Source organism: Delphinapterus leucas, chromosome 3 (genome assembly GCF_059928025.1).
Source record: "Delphinapterus leucas isolate spDelLeu-1000000601 "Yukka" chromosome 3, BTC_Dleu_Yukka2, whole genome shotgun sequence".
Classification (NCBI taxonomy): domain Eukaryota; kingdom Metazoa; phylum Chordata; class Mammalia; order Artiodactyla; family Monodontidae; genus Delphinapterus; species Delphinapterus leucas.
Window position 1 is genome coordinate 159513702 of NC_143131.1, and position 15494 is coordinate 159529195.

Genomic DNA, 15494 nt, shown 5'->3' on the forward strand with positions numbered 1-15494 from the left:
CATAGAGCCCCTTCTTTTCCTGTTTCTACATGAGGTTCAAGGACCCTTCCATCAGAGTCACTAGATTCCCCCAGTGACCTATAACTCCACATCTCAAGGGGTAGACCCAAAGATCCATGCTTTAGTCCTCCCTTGCTCTCATGTCAATTCTATCCACCCTTCATTTAAGAAAAGAAACCTTTGTGCTATGCATTGTGACATGAACTAATACGAAGTGGTAAGAGTTGAAAAAAAGACCCCTGGTCACACCCTCAGTGAGTTTACTATCCAAGGCCCCTGCAGTCTTCACGGTGTCTTTTTGTACCTCTTGACAGTACTGTCCTTTTGCTTTTATGTTGTCATCATTTGCATACTAGACCGGCAGTAGAGAGAAGACTGCGGGTTTCTTTAAGTTAAAGTTTGTGTCTTATCTTTCTATTCTCTGCAGTGGGCAGCAGAATACCTTGAACAAAATAAGTATGTGCTACATTGAAATGATTTCATGAAGACATTTAGCTTTGTTAAGGTTTCTTTCCATTTAAGGATATATTTTATAACTAATTTTTAAATTTTACATTGTTAAGTATAGGTATTTCATTTTCTTGCCTTGTTGATGATGTTTCAGGAGCTTGTTCATGTTTGTTCTAATGAATGCCCTTCATCTGGTGACTGAAGGACATCTTTTCTGGCGTAGTGTCCATGACATCACTGACAGGAAAGACCGCTCAATTTGTGGTTTTATTTGTTACCTCTAGTTGGCAGAATAAGTTCTTTGTAGTGAACAGATATGTGGCAGTGTAAAGGGGGAAGTTATGGGCTCTTGGATAGTTTAAAATAATGCACATTAAAATAATACACATTTGTCTGAAAGTTAAGGATTTATTTTCCTGGTTTTTAAAAATTGATATAGACTTTACTGTTTAACAGTCATAAATTGTGTCAGATCGTTGTCAAATTGGAGATCTCTTTTATAGTTTTATTTGTATGTCTGTAAGAATCTGTGGACATTTTTTTCATTGTTAATAGGAAGATGAAGTAATTTAGATAAACATGTAACCAAATAATAATGTTGCTTTTCTATCTTTATGTCAGTTAGCAGTATCAAATGCTGCTTATTGTTTCTTTGGCTGGTTGAATAGAATTAGTTAAATAGCTCTTCGCCTTTTTCCCATCATATTCTCTTTTTAAAAAAAAAGTATAGGGCTTTCCTGGTGGCGCAGTGGTTGAGAGTCCGTCTGCCGATGCAAGGGACACAGGTTTGTGCCCCGGTCCGGGAAGATCCCACATGCTGCGGAGCGGCTGGGCCCGTGAGCCATGGCCGCTGAGCCTGCGCGTCCGGAGCCTGTGCTCCGCAATGGGAGAGGCCACAACAGTGAGAGGCCCGCGTACCACAAAAAAAAAAAAAAAAAGTATATAGCTCTATATTTATTATCTAGCAATGAATAGAAAAAAAACATACTTTGTAAAATAAAGAATAAATCACTTTGTGAATAGTAAAAATTCACACTTTATGAAAACAAATAAAGATAAATCACAAACATATTGCAAAATATCTTTAAATATCCATAATTTGGGGCCACTTAGTGTCAATCTGTTATTTTATTCTAAAGCCCATCAAGAAAATGGGCTTTTAATAATATATATTATTAATATATAATAATACATTATAATATCAATATAATAGTCATGCTATTGTTTTAACTGTTTAAAGTTTTTAGGTTTTAATTGTATATGGATTTAATTACCTCAGAAAAGGTTGAGCTTGCATTAAATGTACTGCTATAGCAGGAAACAGAGTCTTAATTGTATCTTTTGGCCTGAGTTTGCATATACCTCTTCTGTATCTTCCATATGATCCATCTACTTTTTCAAAAATTCATAATTATCAAGAAAAATCTGACACTGAAACATATAAGCAGTAGCTTTTAAAAAATAACAGCTTTTTAGGCTTCCCTGGTGGTGCAGTGGTTGAGAGTCCGCCTGCCGATGCAGGGGACACGGGTTCGTTCCTCGGTCTGGGAAGATCCCACATGCCGCGGAGTGGCTGGGCCCGTGAGCCATGGCTGCTGAGCCTGCGCGTCCGGAGCCTGTGCTCCACAACGGGAGAGGCCACAACAGTGAGAGGCCCGTGAACCGCAAAAAAAAAAACCAGCTTTTTAAAAAAATGACTGCTGATGATTCTGTTTAAAAACTTTTCTTATAAGCTCTAAATTTGTCCTTTATTTCTCTGGAAGTGGAGAGCCCCTCCCTCTGCCAGATACTTAAGACAACTTATCTTCTAGCCTTCCTGTCTAACACGGACATTGCAGGCTCAGCATCCTGAGTAAATTGTTTGGACTCATCACTTAATTTGCCTTTTTTAAATTAATTAATTTATTTATTGGCTGAGTTTGGTCTTTGTTGCTGCGTGGGCTTTCTCTAGTTGTGGCGAGTGGGGGCTATTCTTCGTTGTGGTGCGTGGACTTCTCATTGTGGTGGCTTCTCTTGTTGCGGAGCACAGGCTCTAGGCTTGCGGGCTTCAGTAGTTGTGGCTCACGGGCTTAGTTGCTCCGCGGCATGTGGGATCTTCCTGGACCAGGGCTTGAACCTGTGGTCCCCTGCATTGGCAGGCAGATTCTTAACCACTGTGCCACCAGGGAAGCCCCTTGATTTGCCTTTTTATCTTGCCTGTGCTTATCCTTTCCTCTCCAGAAACAGAAGAGGAAGAAGCTAAAATAATGTAAAGGATCTGCATGGGGTTTAGAATACTGGCTTAGAAATCAGTTCCATAGGTTACAGGACAAAAGACATTTTTTACTTGGTTTCTGTTCATATGATGATGACCTGGATTTACAGTTGCAAGCTCAGAATTAGTCCCACAGGCACAGCTGCTAAGGAAGATGATGCAGCCTGGCTGCATGTGTCAGAGGTCTGGTGAGGCTACTTACCCCTTAATTGATGCCTTACAGTGCTCCTCAATTCAGGTTTTTCAGGGGGTGGGATGTGAATCATATCGGGGCAGGATAATTCTTTGCTCTGCAGAACTGTCCTTTGTATTTACAGAATGTTTAGCCTCCCAGGCCCATTCCTACTAAATGCCAGAGGCACCCCTCCATGTTTGTAACAGTATAAAATCCCCCAGAGTTTCTAGACAGTCTCTCCCTAGGAGGGCTTTTCTACCTACTGTCAAATTCTAAGTCTACAGAGCCTTTAGAGGAGGAATGAAAAGAGATCCTTTGTTGGTGAGGGTAATGGCAACAGAAAAACTGATGAATGGAAAAGTGATAGGCTTTTATATTTACTCACATATAAGCATTTCTGGTGTTCTTTTTTTCTTTCTACAGTTACAAGTTCCATCTGGTGTCATTTCCCTTTCAATACAGAATTTTTTTTAATCATTTCTTGCAGTGCAGATCTGCTGTGATGAATTCTCTCATCATTCATTTACCTGAAAGTGTCTTTTTTTGCCATCATTTTTCAAGGGCATAGATACAGAATTCTGGATTTCAGCACTTTAAAAGTGTTGTTTGTTTTCTAGCCTCCTTTTTTTCTGATGAGTTGTTCCCTTTTATAGAATGACTCTTTTTAAAAATAAACCTTTTAGAACAGATTTACATTTACAGAAAAATTGCAAAGATAGTACAAATAATTCACATAGACCCTGCACCCAGTTTCTCTTATAATTAACATCTTACTTTAGTATGGTACATTTGTTATACTTAATGAACCAATATTGGTACATTATTATTAACTAAAGGCCATACTTTATTGAGATTTCTTTAGTTTTTATCTAATGTCCTTTTTTAGTTCCAGGATCCCATCCAGGATATCACATTACATTTGGTCATTATGTCTCCTTAGGCTCCTCTTGGTTATGACAGTTTTTTGAGGACTACTGTTCAGGTATTTTGTAGAATGTCCTTCAGTGGGATTTGTTTGTTTTTCTTATGATTAGACTGAGGATATGGGTTTGGGGAGGAAGACCACAGAGGTAAAGTGTCATTCTCATCATATCATATCATGTACTACCAATATGAGTGATCACTGTTGATGTTGACCTTGACCACCTGGCTGTTTGTCAGGCTTCTCCACTATAAAGTTTCTCTTTTAGGACTTCTTTAGTGGTCCAGTGGTTAAGAATCCGCCTTCCAGTGCAGGGGATGCAGATTCAATCCCTGGTCGGGAAGCTAAGATCCCACATGCCGTGGGGCAACTAAGCCCACGCGCCGCAACTGCTGAGCCCACACGCCACAACTAGAGAGCCTCTGTGCTGCAACTACAGAGCCCACGCGCTCTGGAGGCCGCATGCCACAACTAGAGAAAAGCCTGCGTGCCACAATGAAAAGATCCTGTGTGCCACAACTAAGACCTGATGCAGCCAAAACAAATTATAATAATTAAATAAATAAATAAATAAAGTTTCTCTTTTCTCTCTTCCATGCAACACTCTTCAAGAGGTCATTGTGCACAGCCCACACTTGAGTGGGGAGTTAGGCTTCCCCTCCTTAGGGTAAAGTATTACATATTTACTTGGAATTATTTCATCTGGATGATTCATCTCTTCTCTCTTTATAATTTATTCAGTCATTTATATGTATCAGTATGGACTCATGGATATTTATTTTATACTTTGTATTGTAATACAGTGTTACTTATTTTTTTGATCAAATTATTTCAGCTTTGGCCATTGAGAGTTCTTTCAGTTGACTCCTGTGTCCTTTGACATGTTGCCATTACCATGGGTGTTGGTTTTTTGTTTGTTTTGCTTTTTTGAGGACTTCCTTCTTTTCTGGTTCTGTAAGATGCTCCAGGATCATCTTGTATATATTTCCTGTCCCAGTCCTAGAATCAGCCATTTCTCTGAGGAACCCTAGGTTCCATTTATTGGAGAATGATACTAGAAACCAGGCTCTGGGTATTAGGTGTACTTGTTACTACTAAGGTTCTGTTGCTTCTGGGCCTTCCCAGTTGACAGAGCAAGGAAATATATGTGTGTATACTAATACCTGTATATGCACATATCTATAAATATTTCTACATATAACCATTTGCATCTATATTAAGCTAAGAATAAGTTCATACTTAGGTCTCCAACTCTAATCCATTACATTCTAATCCATTACATTACATAGATCATTCTAATTTTCTCTCTTTGCTTATCTGTAAACTCCCACTCCAAAAGCGAGAAACCTGGCTGACACCAACCACCATCCATTTTCTTAATTGTTCAGTTCACTGAGCTCTCAGACTTAGAAGTTCTTAAACATAAGTAACATATTGTAAGGCCTTTGGAGTGCTGGTGCTTGGTGTGAAAGCTAATGTAAATTACTTTCTTCTCAACCTGAATCTTCCCTGGCTGGAATGCCTAACTGTGTACTTAACTTTTCTTTCTCCACTCATTAAAAATTTTTTATCAAGAACTTGTACCTAATCAAACTTATAAGCTTTTATACAGCAAAGGAAACCATAAACAAAATGAAAAGACAACCTATAGACTGGGAGAAGATATTTGCAAGTGGTTCAACTGACAAGGGCTTAATTTCCAAAATATACAAACAGCTCATATAGCTCAATATCAAAAAACAAACAACCCAATCGAAAAATGGGCAGAAGACCTAAAGAGACATTTCTCCAGAAAAGACATACAGATGGCCACTAGGCACATGAGAAGATGCTCATCATCACTAATTATTAGAGAAATGGAAATCAAAACTACAATGAGGTACCACTTCACACTGGTCAGATGGCCATCATTAAAAAGTTTACAAATAATAAATGCTGGAGAGGGTGTGCAGAAAAGGGAACCTCTTACACTGTTGGTGGGAATGTAAATTGGTGCAGCCACTATGGAAAACAGTATGGAGGTTCCTCAAAAAACTAAAAATAGAGTTGCCATATGATCCAGCAAACCCCACTCCTGAGCATATATAAAGACAAAACTATAAATCAAAAAGATACATGCACCCCTATGTTCATAGCAGCACTATTCACAATAGCCAAGACATGGAAACAACCTAAATTTCCATCAATAGATGAATGGATAAAGAAGATGTGGTATATATATACAATGGAATATTACTTGGCCATAAAAAAGAATGAAATAATGCCATTTGTAGCAACACTGGTGGATCTAGAGATTAACATACTAAGGGAAGTAAGTCAGAAAGAGAAAGACAAATACCATACGATATCACTTAACATGTGTAATCTAAAATGTGTCACAAATGAACATATCTATGAAACAGAGACAGAGAACAGACTTGTGGTTGCCAAGGGGGAGGGGGTATGGAGGAGGGAAGGATTGGGAGTTTGGGATTAGCAGATGCAAACTGTTATATACAGGATGGGTAAACAACAAGGTCCTACTACTGTATAGCACTGGGAACTATATTCAGTATCCTGTGATAAACTATAATGGAAAAGAATATGAAAAAGAATATGTGTACATATAGCTGAATCACTTTGCTATACAGCAGAAATTAACACAACATTTTAAATCAACTAGACTTCAATAAAATTTTTTTAAATTGAAAAAGACTTATAAGAAAACATAAATATAAGTATCTTAACTTGAAAATGACACAAAACTAGGTGGATCTTGGAACATATAACAACAAAAAGAAAGTATTCATTAGGTCAGCCTGCAAATGGGTTTAAAAAAGTAACAAGGTTTTGTGGAGACGTGGCTTAAGTAACAGTTCAAGTGGAGGACAGCTGGGAACCTTCAATCATGTAAGCTCAGCATATGCTAACATGTGCCATGGCTGCTAAAAAAATATATTGAAGGCTTGGCCTGTATCCTTGTGAACATAATATTCAGATTAAGGAAGACATTAGTCTCATACTGCTCTTGATATTGGAAGTATTCATTCTTTGTTGAAAGAATTGAAAAAGACATTGAAAAATGATGTCCAAAAAAAGAACAGGATGGAAAAAGTCTATAAACGTGTTTTATCAAACACAGTTTGGAATTTGAGCATCAAAATGAATAATGATAGTGCTTTAGACCATTAAGTAAAAAAAAAAAATAGTAACTATGACTTCATACTGATGTAAAAAGTAAAATAAATTGAAAGTTTGATGAGGAATGGAATACTTACCTGGTCTCGAAATACCTCCCTACAGAATATTTAATAATTACTAGGGGAAAAAGAGTAACTTCACAGTGGAAATGCCTGGAGGACATCTCTTTTACAAAATGATCAAAGTGAATGTCACCAGTACTGGGATATATCAAAACTGCGCCACCTGGGAGTATTCACTGAAAAGAGCACAGCATCACTTCTGTGATGTTACTGCCAGAGGTATATGACCTGAGTCTAGCCACAAGGAAACACCAAATAAATCCAGAATGAGGGACATTATACAAAATAACTGGGCTGTAGACTTCAAAAGTGTCAAGGTCGTGAACATCAAGCAAAGTCTGAGAGACTATTCCAGACTAACGGAGACTAATGAGACATGACTGTTAAATGCAATACATGGCTCTCATCTGGGCCGCTATAAAGGACATTATTGGGAAATTGAGTAAATTGAATGGACTCTTAGATTAGTAATGTATCAGTGTTAATTTCTTGATTTTGATGGTTGTACTCTGTTTATAAATGGTTTTTTGTTTGTAAAATACACACTAAATATTTGGGGGTAATGTGGCATCATGCTGGTAACTTACTCTTGAATGGTTTGGGGGAAAGGTTTTTATATGATATTTCTAACTTGTAAATGTTAGATTCTTTAAAAAATCTTTTAAAAAAGAATAATTAGGGACTTTGTGACTAATTAGTATGGAGAAAAGATTGAGGTGGAGCCCCAGGGAAGATGTCTTTGACTATCAGAAGGACTGTTGTGTAGAAGAGGAATTTTCATTGATTCTAGAAGGTGTTTCTTATATTTGATGGCATCTTACAGTTTATTGACAGGATACAGTGATGATGCACCTTACAGTTGATGGTATCTTACACCATCAGTAAGTGAAATACAGTTTATTCAGTGGTGCTTCCAAGAGCCATGAATGGGCACTTAGGAATCAAGATTTTAGTTATAAAAAAAACCTTTCTAATACTTAAAACTACCCATGGATAGAACCAGTTACCTACAAAGAGTCAGTAATTTATAGGGTGTTACTGTATTATGTTGAAGATGACCCCTAAGAGCTCTTCTAACTAAAAGATTTGATGACTCTCTCAGTGTCTGGTGATGTCTTCCTAATTACTTTCCTACCTTTCTGCCTCTACATGAAGGAAGAAAGTGGCTTTCTTTTCCGCTGGTCTTTGCTCCTGCCGTCTTTTCTTTTTTATGATGTAGAGATTACCTGATGAACGCATATAGGCAGGAGATAGTATAAGAAAAGAAACTGACATTTGAGTGCTGGGCATTGAGCCTTTGCTCCACTTGTGTGATGTTGAAGAACTTCCTACTCAAGGAATAAAAGAACAAGGATTCAGTAGACCCTTGTTCTTTTTGAGGATAAACTACAGTCGAGGATCATCAGGAATTATCAAGCAACTCTGGAATCGCTCGGTGGCTCACACATGGAGCTCCTGTATGTCAGCCTTGGGGCAGGAGGTTTAGGTTCAAACTGCAGCACAATTTCAAGTTAGTCAGTGTTGTGAACCTTGTGGGCATCAGCTGTATACCCATGGTGCTGGCATTTTCTTGAATCAGTACAGCTGCTCTCAAACCAGTGCACTTCCACAATGACAAAACTTCACCTTTCATTCTCTTGCTCCACACCCTGTGTCCCTCCTTTATCACAGTCATTCACTTCCCTGCCTGTCACTTCTCAGAGGCCTTGACTCCTGACAGACTTACCCACACATGGTCCTGCAATCATCCTGGCCAACTTCAGAGTCCTTGTGGAGAGTGAACACCCAAACCTAAAATTCTTTCCTCAGATCCTTTGACCATTCCACCTCACCAGGAACCTAGGCCTCATTATTTCCTGGAATTTTTATATTCTGGAGTCTCAACTCCAGTGTCCTATTCTCCGACTATTGCTTCTTTTTCTCTCCCTCTCGTGTCATTTGGGTTTGTTGAAGCTTCCTGTTCCTTGGGCTCTCTCTCTGTTTTCTCCCACTTATCCTCCTCCACACTTCACACTTGCATTCTACTTAGATCACAAGCCACTATTTCAGTCACTTTGACAGCTTCATTTGGTTAAGAAGTGTCTACCATCACATGACTATCAGTTACCTTTAGGTCCATTTGCCTCCCAAAATGCCCTGAGTGTCAAGGAGTTTGAATTTTATTTAGTTGATGGAAGGGACACATGAAAGTTTTTGAACAGAGGAATGACATGACAGATGTGTTTTAGAAAAACCACTGACAAATCTCAGTAGGAGATATATAATTGATATAACCTGTCATCCACATTGATCAGAATTACTGCTGTATTCATTTCATAATAGAATGTAACATCTTTTTTTCTCCCTTGAATTCTTTAAGGGGTCAGTGAAGACACAAGTGAATATACTACGTTTGAATAAGTGAAAGTGTTGTAGATTAACATCGAGAAGGACTTAAGTCAGTGGAAGTGAGAGTTAAGAGAAGCCCTCAGATCATAAGTGAGCAGATTCATTGAGGCACAAGCACACAGGGCTCAGCCAGTCTGTGCAGTGTGACTGGTAGGTTAGTACAGAAAATCCCTGACCTACACCTACCTTTTCCTTCAGCAGCAGCCATTCTAGACCTTTAAAGAAATTTTAATCTCTTTCACTTACAATATATGGTGTTCTACTTTACATATAAAGAGGTCATTGAATTCTATAGGAATAACTGATGCCACTATCAGAAGTTATAAAAGTATCATTGCAGACACTTAATGTGGGAATGCAGCATTCCCCTGAGCTATTTTTTATGGGAAATTTCCTAAAATTATTTAAGAGCTTTAAAATTCCTTAAAACATTGGCAGCTGATTTGAACTTAACAAACAAGTTCATCTATTAAGGCATAAAACCTCTGCTAAATGGGATTTTGCAGGTAAGCTTATAGTACAAAAGTGAAAGAGCTTATAGTAAAAGCACTTTCTCCACTTGTGGCCTAGTGCCTCAAACAGTTCATTTGCTCTTTTCCTGTATCTGCCTTTCTAGAGTTAAAGTATCAGCTGCCCGGCTGAATTGGGCTTGCCCTGAGAGTCATTCTCAGGAGCGGGGTGACGAAGACAGTTGAGGGGAGAGGATGGTGATTTCTGATACTTCCCAACTGCGGGGACTCCCTGAGCTGAAGCTCAAATCCTCTTGGAAGCCAGGAGGATTGTGTTGGTCAGCAGATACCTGAGTGTTTCCCAAGGTGGTGGGAGAAATTAGAATAGGAGTTCCAAAATATTGTGGTGGGGGCTTTGTGGTTTCCTCCAAAGAATGCCTTCCTCTGCTTTCCATGAGTAATAATAATACAAGTAGAATAAGCTCAGTAAACTGTAGCATTTATTGAGCATAGGCCATGAAGCCTGCAGGTAATATCATTTTTTGAAAGAAGAAACTGAAGTTCAGAGAGGTTAAGTATCATGCTGGAATTTGAACTTAGACATCCTGACTTCAGAGCCCAAAGGAGGTTAATTCTGAGGTTCATTTTTTGGCCCCTGAAAATGGATTTTGTAGTCAGGATTATAGCAGCATTACCATATTTTTCCACTTACCCTTTTTTCCCATTAAAAAATAGAAGTGCTAAGTGTTGCAGGGAGGGGGACTCATTTTTACAGAAAAAATGCCAACCCAGAAGTTCTGTTTATTTAGTAGGAAAAAAAGATAAGTAGAAAAATATTGAGTACAGAACCACTTTACAAAATGTAGAAGAAATCATAGTGTTAGAAAAATCACCATTTTGCAAACACTATTATAATAACTGATTCAGGTGGGCATTAGTGGGTGCTCAGAACATTGAATGAAAGATTATTATTAGCCAAGTGATAAAATTCGCCTTCATCAATAAAGGTAAAACCCGACATATGCTTCCTGATGTAGCATACTAGAAGGACATAACGTCACCTGTGTAGCATTCCTACCAAAAATGTTTACTTTGGAGATCTAATCATGAGGAAACAATCAGACAGATCCAGGTTGAGGGACATTTTTAAAACATACTGCCTGGACTCATCAAAAAAGTTAATGTCGTGAATGACCAAAAGGGACTGAGGAACCTGTTTTAGATCAGAAGAGACTAACAAGAAGAGACAACTAAGCACAGTACCCACATCCTGATTAGGTACTGGGTACTCAACTAACCTAAACAGTTCTCAGAGTCATTATTAGAATCAGAAGTATTTTGAATGTGGACAGTATGTTGCAGAACAACGTCATATCAGAGTTCACAGTTTCTTGAGTATGATAAATGAACTGTGTCCTTGTTCTTAGGAGATAATACTGAAGTATTTAAGAAGGAAATGTCATGATGTTTGCAACTTATTCTCAATTGGTTCAGCAAAAATAAATACAGAAAAGGTGAAGTGTTACCAGTTGACAGATCTAATATAAAGTGCATGAGTGTTCATATAGTATTGAAATTATACTATAGGCTTGAAAATTCTCAAAAGAAGAACAGAATTGTTTATTAAAGTAGCCATACTCAAGCAGAGGAAACAGATTCACATTAAAGAATAACAATGGAGAAAGTTTTCAATAAAATAGGTGAAATCAGGTATCACAACTAGGTTTTTACTTAATTGGCATCTCTGGCAAATTAATCCTGGCTGCTGGGCATGTTGAAATGCATGGGATTTCTGGGGCCATATTCATGATTTATTAGTATTGTTTGCCAAGGGCTTCAGATGTGAGAGTGGTGATGAATGTTCCAAATATTTGTCATCTTTCCTTGAATGTTCACATCGTTACAGTCTAACTAGTTCTTAACTCTTTATCAGTCACTACTTGATCTAACCCTAATTTTATCCTGAGCTTACATATTCTCTGGCATTAATATCCTCCCCCCACCCCACCCCACCCCAGAAGCTGGGCCAAGGCTTCACAGTCTTTAAAAGTGAAGTGTCTGAGCCAATCCTTAAATTAAGTTCTTTGAGCCCAGATCACCTTTTATGGGTGGGGAATGAGGAAGTCTGTGAACCTCTCCTGAAATTAGAAGGGGGTGCCCTACTATCAGATTCTCTAAGGGATTTACGACCTAAAATGGTTGAGACTAATGCCTTTGCTGGTATTCTGATGATCTGCTGTAATCATTTTTCACTTTGTTTGACCAGCAGTGTTTTAGCCTCCTTTCCTGTCACTCTTCCCAGTCTCCTCCGTTGTAGTAGCATCATGACACTACCTGTGTTTGGCTCCTCTCTCTAGTCCCTTTAAAATTGTCCTTTGCTCTTTGAGAGCAGATGCAGTTTTCATGTAATTAAGAGCAAGTGTAAAGGAAAAAGCACTCTTGTGTGTCTCTTTTACTACTCACACAGAAAACTTCACTTCCGACACTTCTGGTCACCAAATGTTTGTGGGGGTTCCCCCATACCAAGCAATTTTCAGCAACACTAGCTGCGTGTCCTGTAATTCAATTTGATTCTGACACTATCTGCCTGGGGTTAGCATCAGATCCCACAAGTTAAGGGCTCAGTCCCACAAGACATCCCACCCCCCACACCACCGCTTCAGGAGCCAGTTGCAAGTCCCACGTTGTCACCAGTACTTCTGACCCACTAGCTGTAAGTTGAGGTTCCCACAACCCCCTCCTCCGGTCCAAAAATTTGTTAGAATGGCTCACAGAGCTCAGGGGAAAACTTACATTTACTGATTCATTATAAAGGATATAATAAAGAATACAGGTGAAAACGTACATAGGGCAAGGTGTGTGAGAAGGGGCTCTCTGGCATGCCATCCTCTCACCACCTCCATGTGTTCACCAATGTGGACGCCCTCTGACCTCCATACTTTGGCATTTTTATGCAGGCTTCACGTCTGTAGTCCCTCTCCCTCCCCAGAGGATTGAGGGGTGGGGCTGAAAGGTCCAAGCTTCTCATCATGGCTTGGTCTCTCTGGTGACCTGCCCGCATCCTGCAGCTATCCAGGAGCCCGCCAAGATTCACCTCATTAGAACAAAAGACACTCCCATCACCCAGGGAATTCCAAGGCTTTTAGGAGCTCTGTGTCAGGAACCAAGGTCAGAGACCTAGTATTAGAACAAAAGATGCTCCTAGTGCTGTCACTTAGGAAATTGCAAGGGTTTTAGGAGCTTTGTCCCAGGAACCAGGGACAGAGACCAATATGTATCTTTTGTACTATTTCACAGCAGATAATTTTCCACTCTCCTTGCAAAGTGAACATTAAGGAGCCTTGATGATAGGATATGCTCAATAAATACTGTTGAAGGGATGGTTGAAATAATTAAATGCTTCTTCTCCCAAACAGCTTTCCAATTGAAATTAGGTGGTGCTCATTTAGTGTTGTTTGAATGAATGACATTACATGGATTTGTTCCCTTGGCTACCTGTGCAGCTTTCCCACCTCCTTTTCCAGCTTGAGTCTTCAAGAGGGAGCCTCAGAACTGATTTCTAAAACCATTTGTACCTGGTGTGATTATAAAGCAATGAGACTGATTGTCATGTGTTGTTTGTGGGATCCGTCTCAGTTACTTTATAGCCATACCTGGTATCTTATACTGCAGATCATTGCCTGTTGAACAACATTTTAAAAGCACTTACGGTTTCTAAATGGAAATTTTAAATGGTTTAGCATCGTTTTATGATTTTTTTTCTGACTTATCAGAACTCTTACTTCAGAAAGATAATTAGAGTTAACTTTGTTGCTTTAATTTTGCAGTTTTCTTTCTGTTTTTGGATTTTTAATCAGTATTCTGATAAACTGCTGATAAATTCTGATGAAATGACTGGCACAATTTTGAATAAGGTTATACAAAGGTGTATGTTCCATTGGGTTAAACTTTTCATAAAACTTTTTATTATTAAATTTCTTTTCAGTTGTATATGGTCTTTTGACTGCACATTGTACAAGGATAGTCCTTTTAGTTAAATATGATAAATGAAACATATAAACTAAATATTTAGTAGTAGTAGTCATTGAAGCCTTCGAAAGGGCAAGTTTGGGGGGTTTTGATTTTGTTTTGGTGGTTTACATTTATATGCACAAACTTTATTCAAATTTAAGTAAATGGTTATAATTCTCTCTTTCCCAAAATAAAATGCCTGTTCTCCTTCCTTTCACCCCCACAGTCTCGGGGCTCTTTGAAGAAGGCCTATTGTAAAAGTTGCATGTTGCCACAGGCAGCTTCACCTTATGAAAGGATGATCACTGACAGCTGGATTGGTGATAGAAAGGCTTCCCTCTTTGCTTAAAAGAAAGTGGTAAATTATTCCCTTTCTGGAGAAGGAAAGGGATAGAAATTTCATGCTGTGCATAGGAGAGAGAGTCACTTGCCTTTACTGTATTACTGCTTATGTAATTGAAAGAACTGGACGACTAGGAGAGCAACTTAGAAACATCCTTATAAGTAGCTTAGATAGTGGCTGTAGCAGAACCTCTGGACAGCTGTTAGAAGCAGCAAATATTTTGATGCCAGACTAGTCCAGAGTTTTAAAGTTTGGGCATTTCTCAGGAAGGGTTTGATTTCCACAAGATTTCTGGGGTAAATGAAAAAGGAACCTTCCTCCAGTCTGATCTACACATAGGATCAAAGTTAGTTTCAACTGTTATTGATTAAAGATACCACCATTTGGCATTTTGCTGTTGGAACTCTTTTATCAGATTTGTGTCCTAAGTCAGTGAAATTATAAAACTGTATATCCTGTACTTCTGCTTCTTTCTATTCCTTGTGCTGGTTCTACACACAATAGGTGCTCCATAAACATTTGTAAGAAAAATTAATGTAAAAAGTACCAATTTTTGTACCATAAATGCTTTTCCACCTTTTTATAAGGAGTTGGGACTCTCAAAAGAACATTTTAAGATGGAAAAAGTTTTACAGTGAAAACCTGCCATGATTTTATCACATTTCTATTGCTGTATAATACAATGCTGTGTACCATCTTTTGTTACATTTGGCTGATTTAATAATCTGTTTTTTAAATATAGTTGTAAGATAAGTTACTATGGTTCTTAACACTGCAATCATTTTATGCTTTAAGTGCGTTTAAGTCTTAAGTAGTACACAACAAGTTTCTGTTCCCACTTGGTGCCAGCATACGCAACTGCAACTTCATTTCATTTGAAAAGTTGAATCTGAAAACCCTTGCCATTAGCAAAAATTACAGTAGTTTTGCTAAGTAGCATTTTTATATATTTGATGTTCTATAAATTTTGAATGTCACTTGAGTATATATATTTATTTTACATTACAGGCACTGGAGATATTATTGCTGTCATGATTACAGAATTGAGGGGCAAGGATATTTTGAGTTACCTGGAGAAAAACATCTCTGTACAAATGACAATAGCAGTTGGAACTCGAATGCCGCCAAAGAACTTCAGCCGTGGCTCTCTAGTCTTCGTGTCAATATCCTTTATTGTTTTGATGATTATTTCTTCAGCATGGCTTATATTCTACTTCATTCAGAAGATCAGGTACACAAATGCCCGGGACAGGAACCAGG

At 38.4% G+C, this 15494-nt stretch overlaps 1 protein-coding gene across 4 annotated transcripts in view; it reads left to right on the forward strand.

Moving 5' to 3' along the window:
• The window catches only part of RNF130 (ring finger protein 130), a 108282-nt gene that overhangs the window by 33266 nt on the left and 59522 nt on the right, over positions 1-15494 (forward strand). For all 4 annotated transcript variants that reach the window (XM_022563403.3, XM_089909815.1, XM_022563402.2 and 1 more), the window contains exon 3: positions 15243-15493. In XM_022563403.3, coding sequence (XP_022419111.1) covers positions 15243-15493 — 251 coding nt within the window. The remainder of the gene's footprint in view (positions 1-15242; position 15494) is intronic.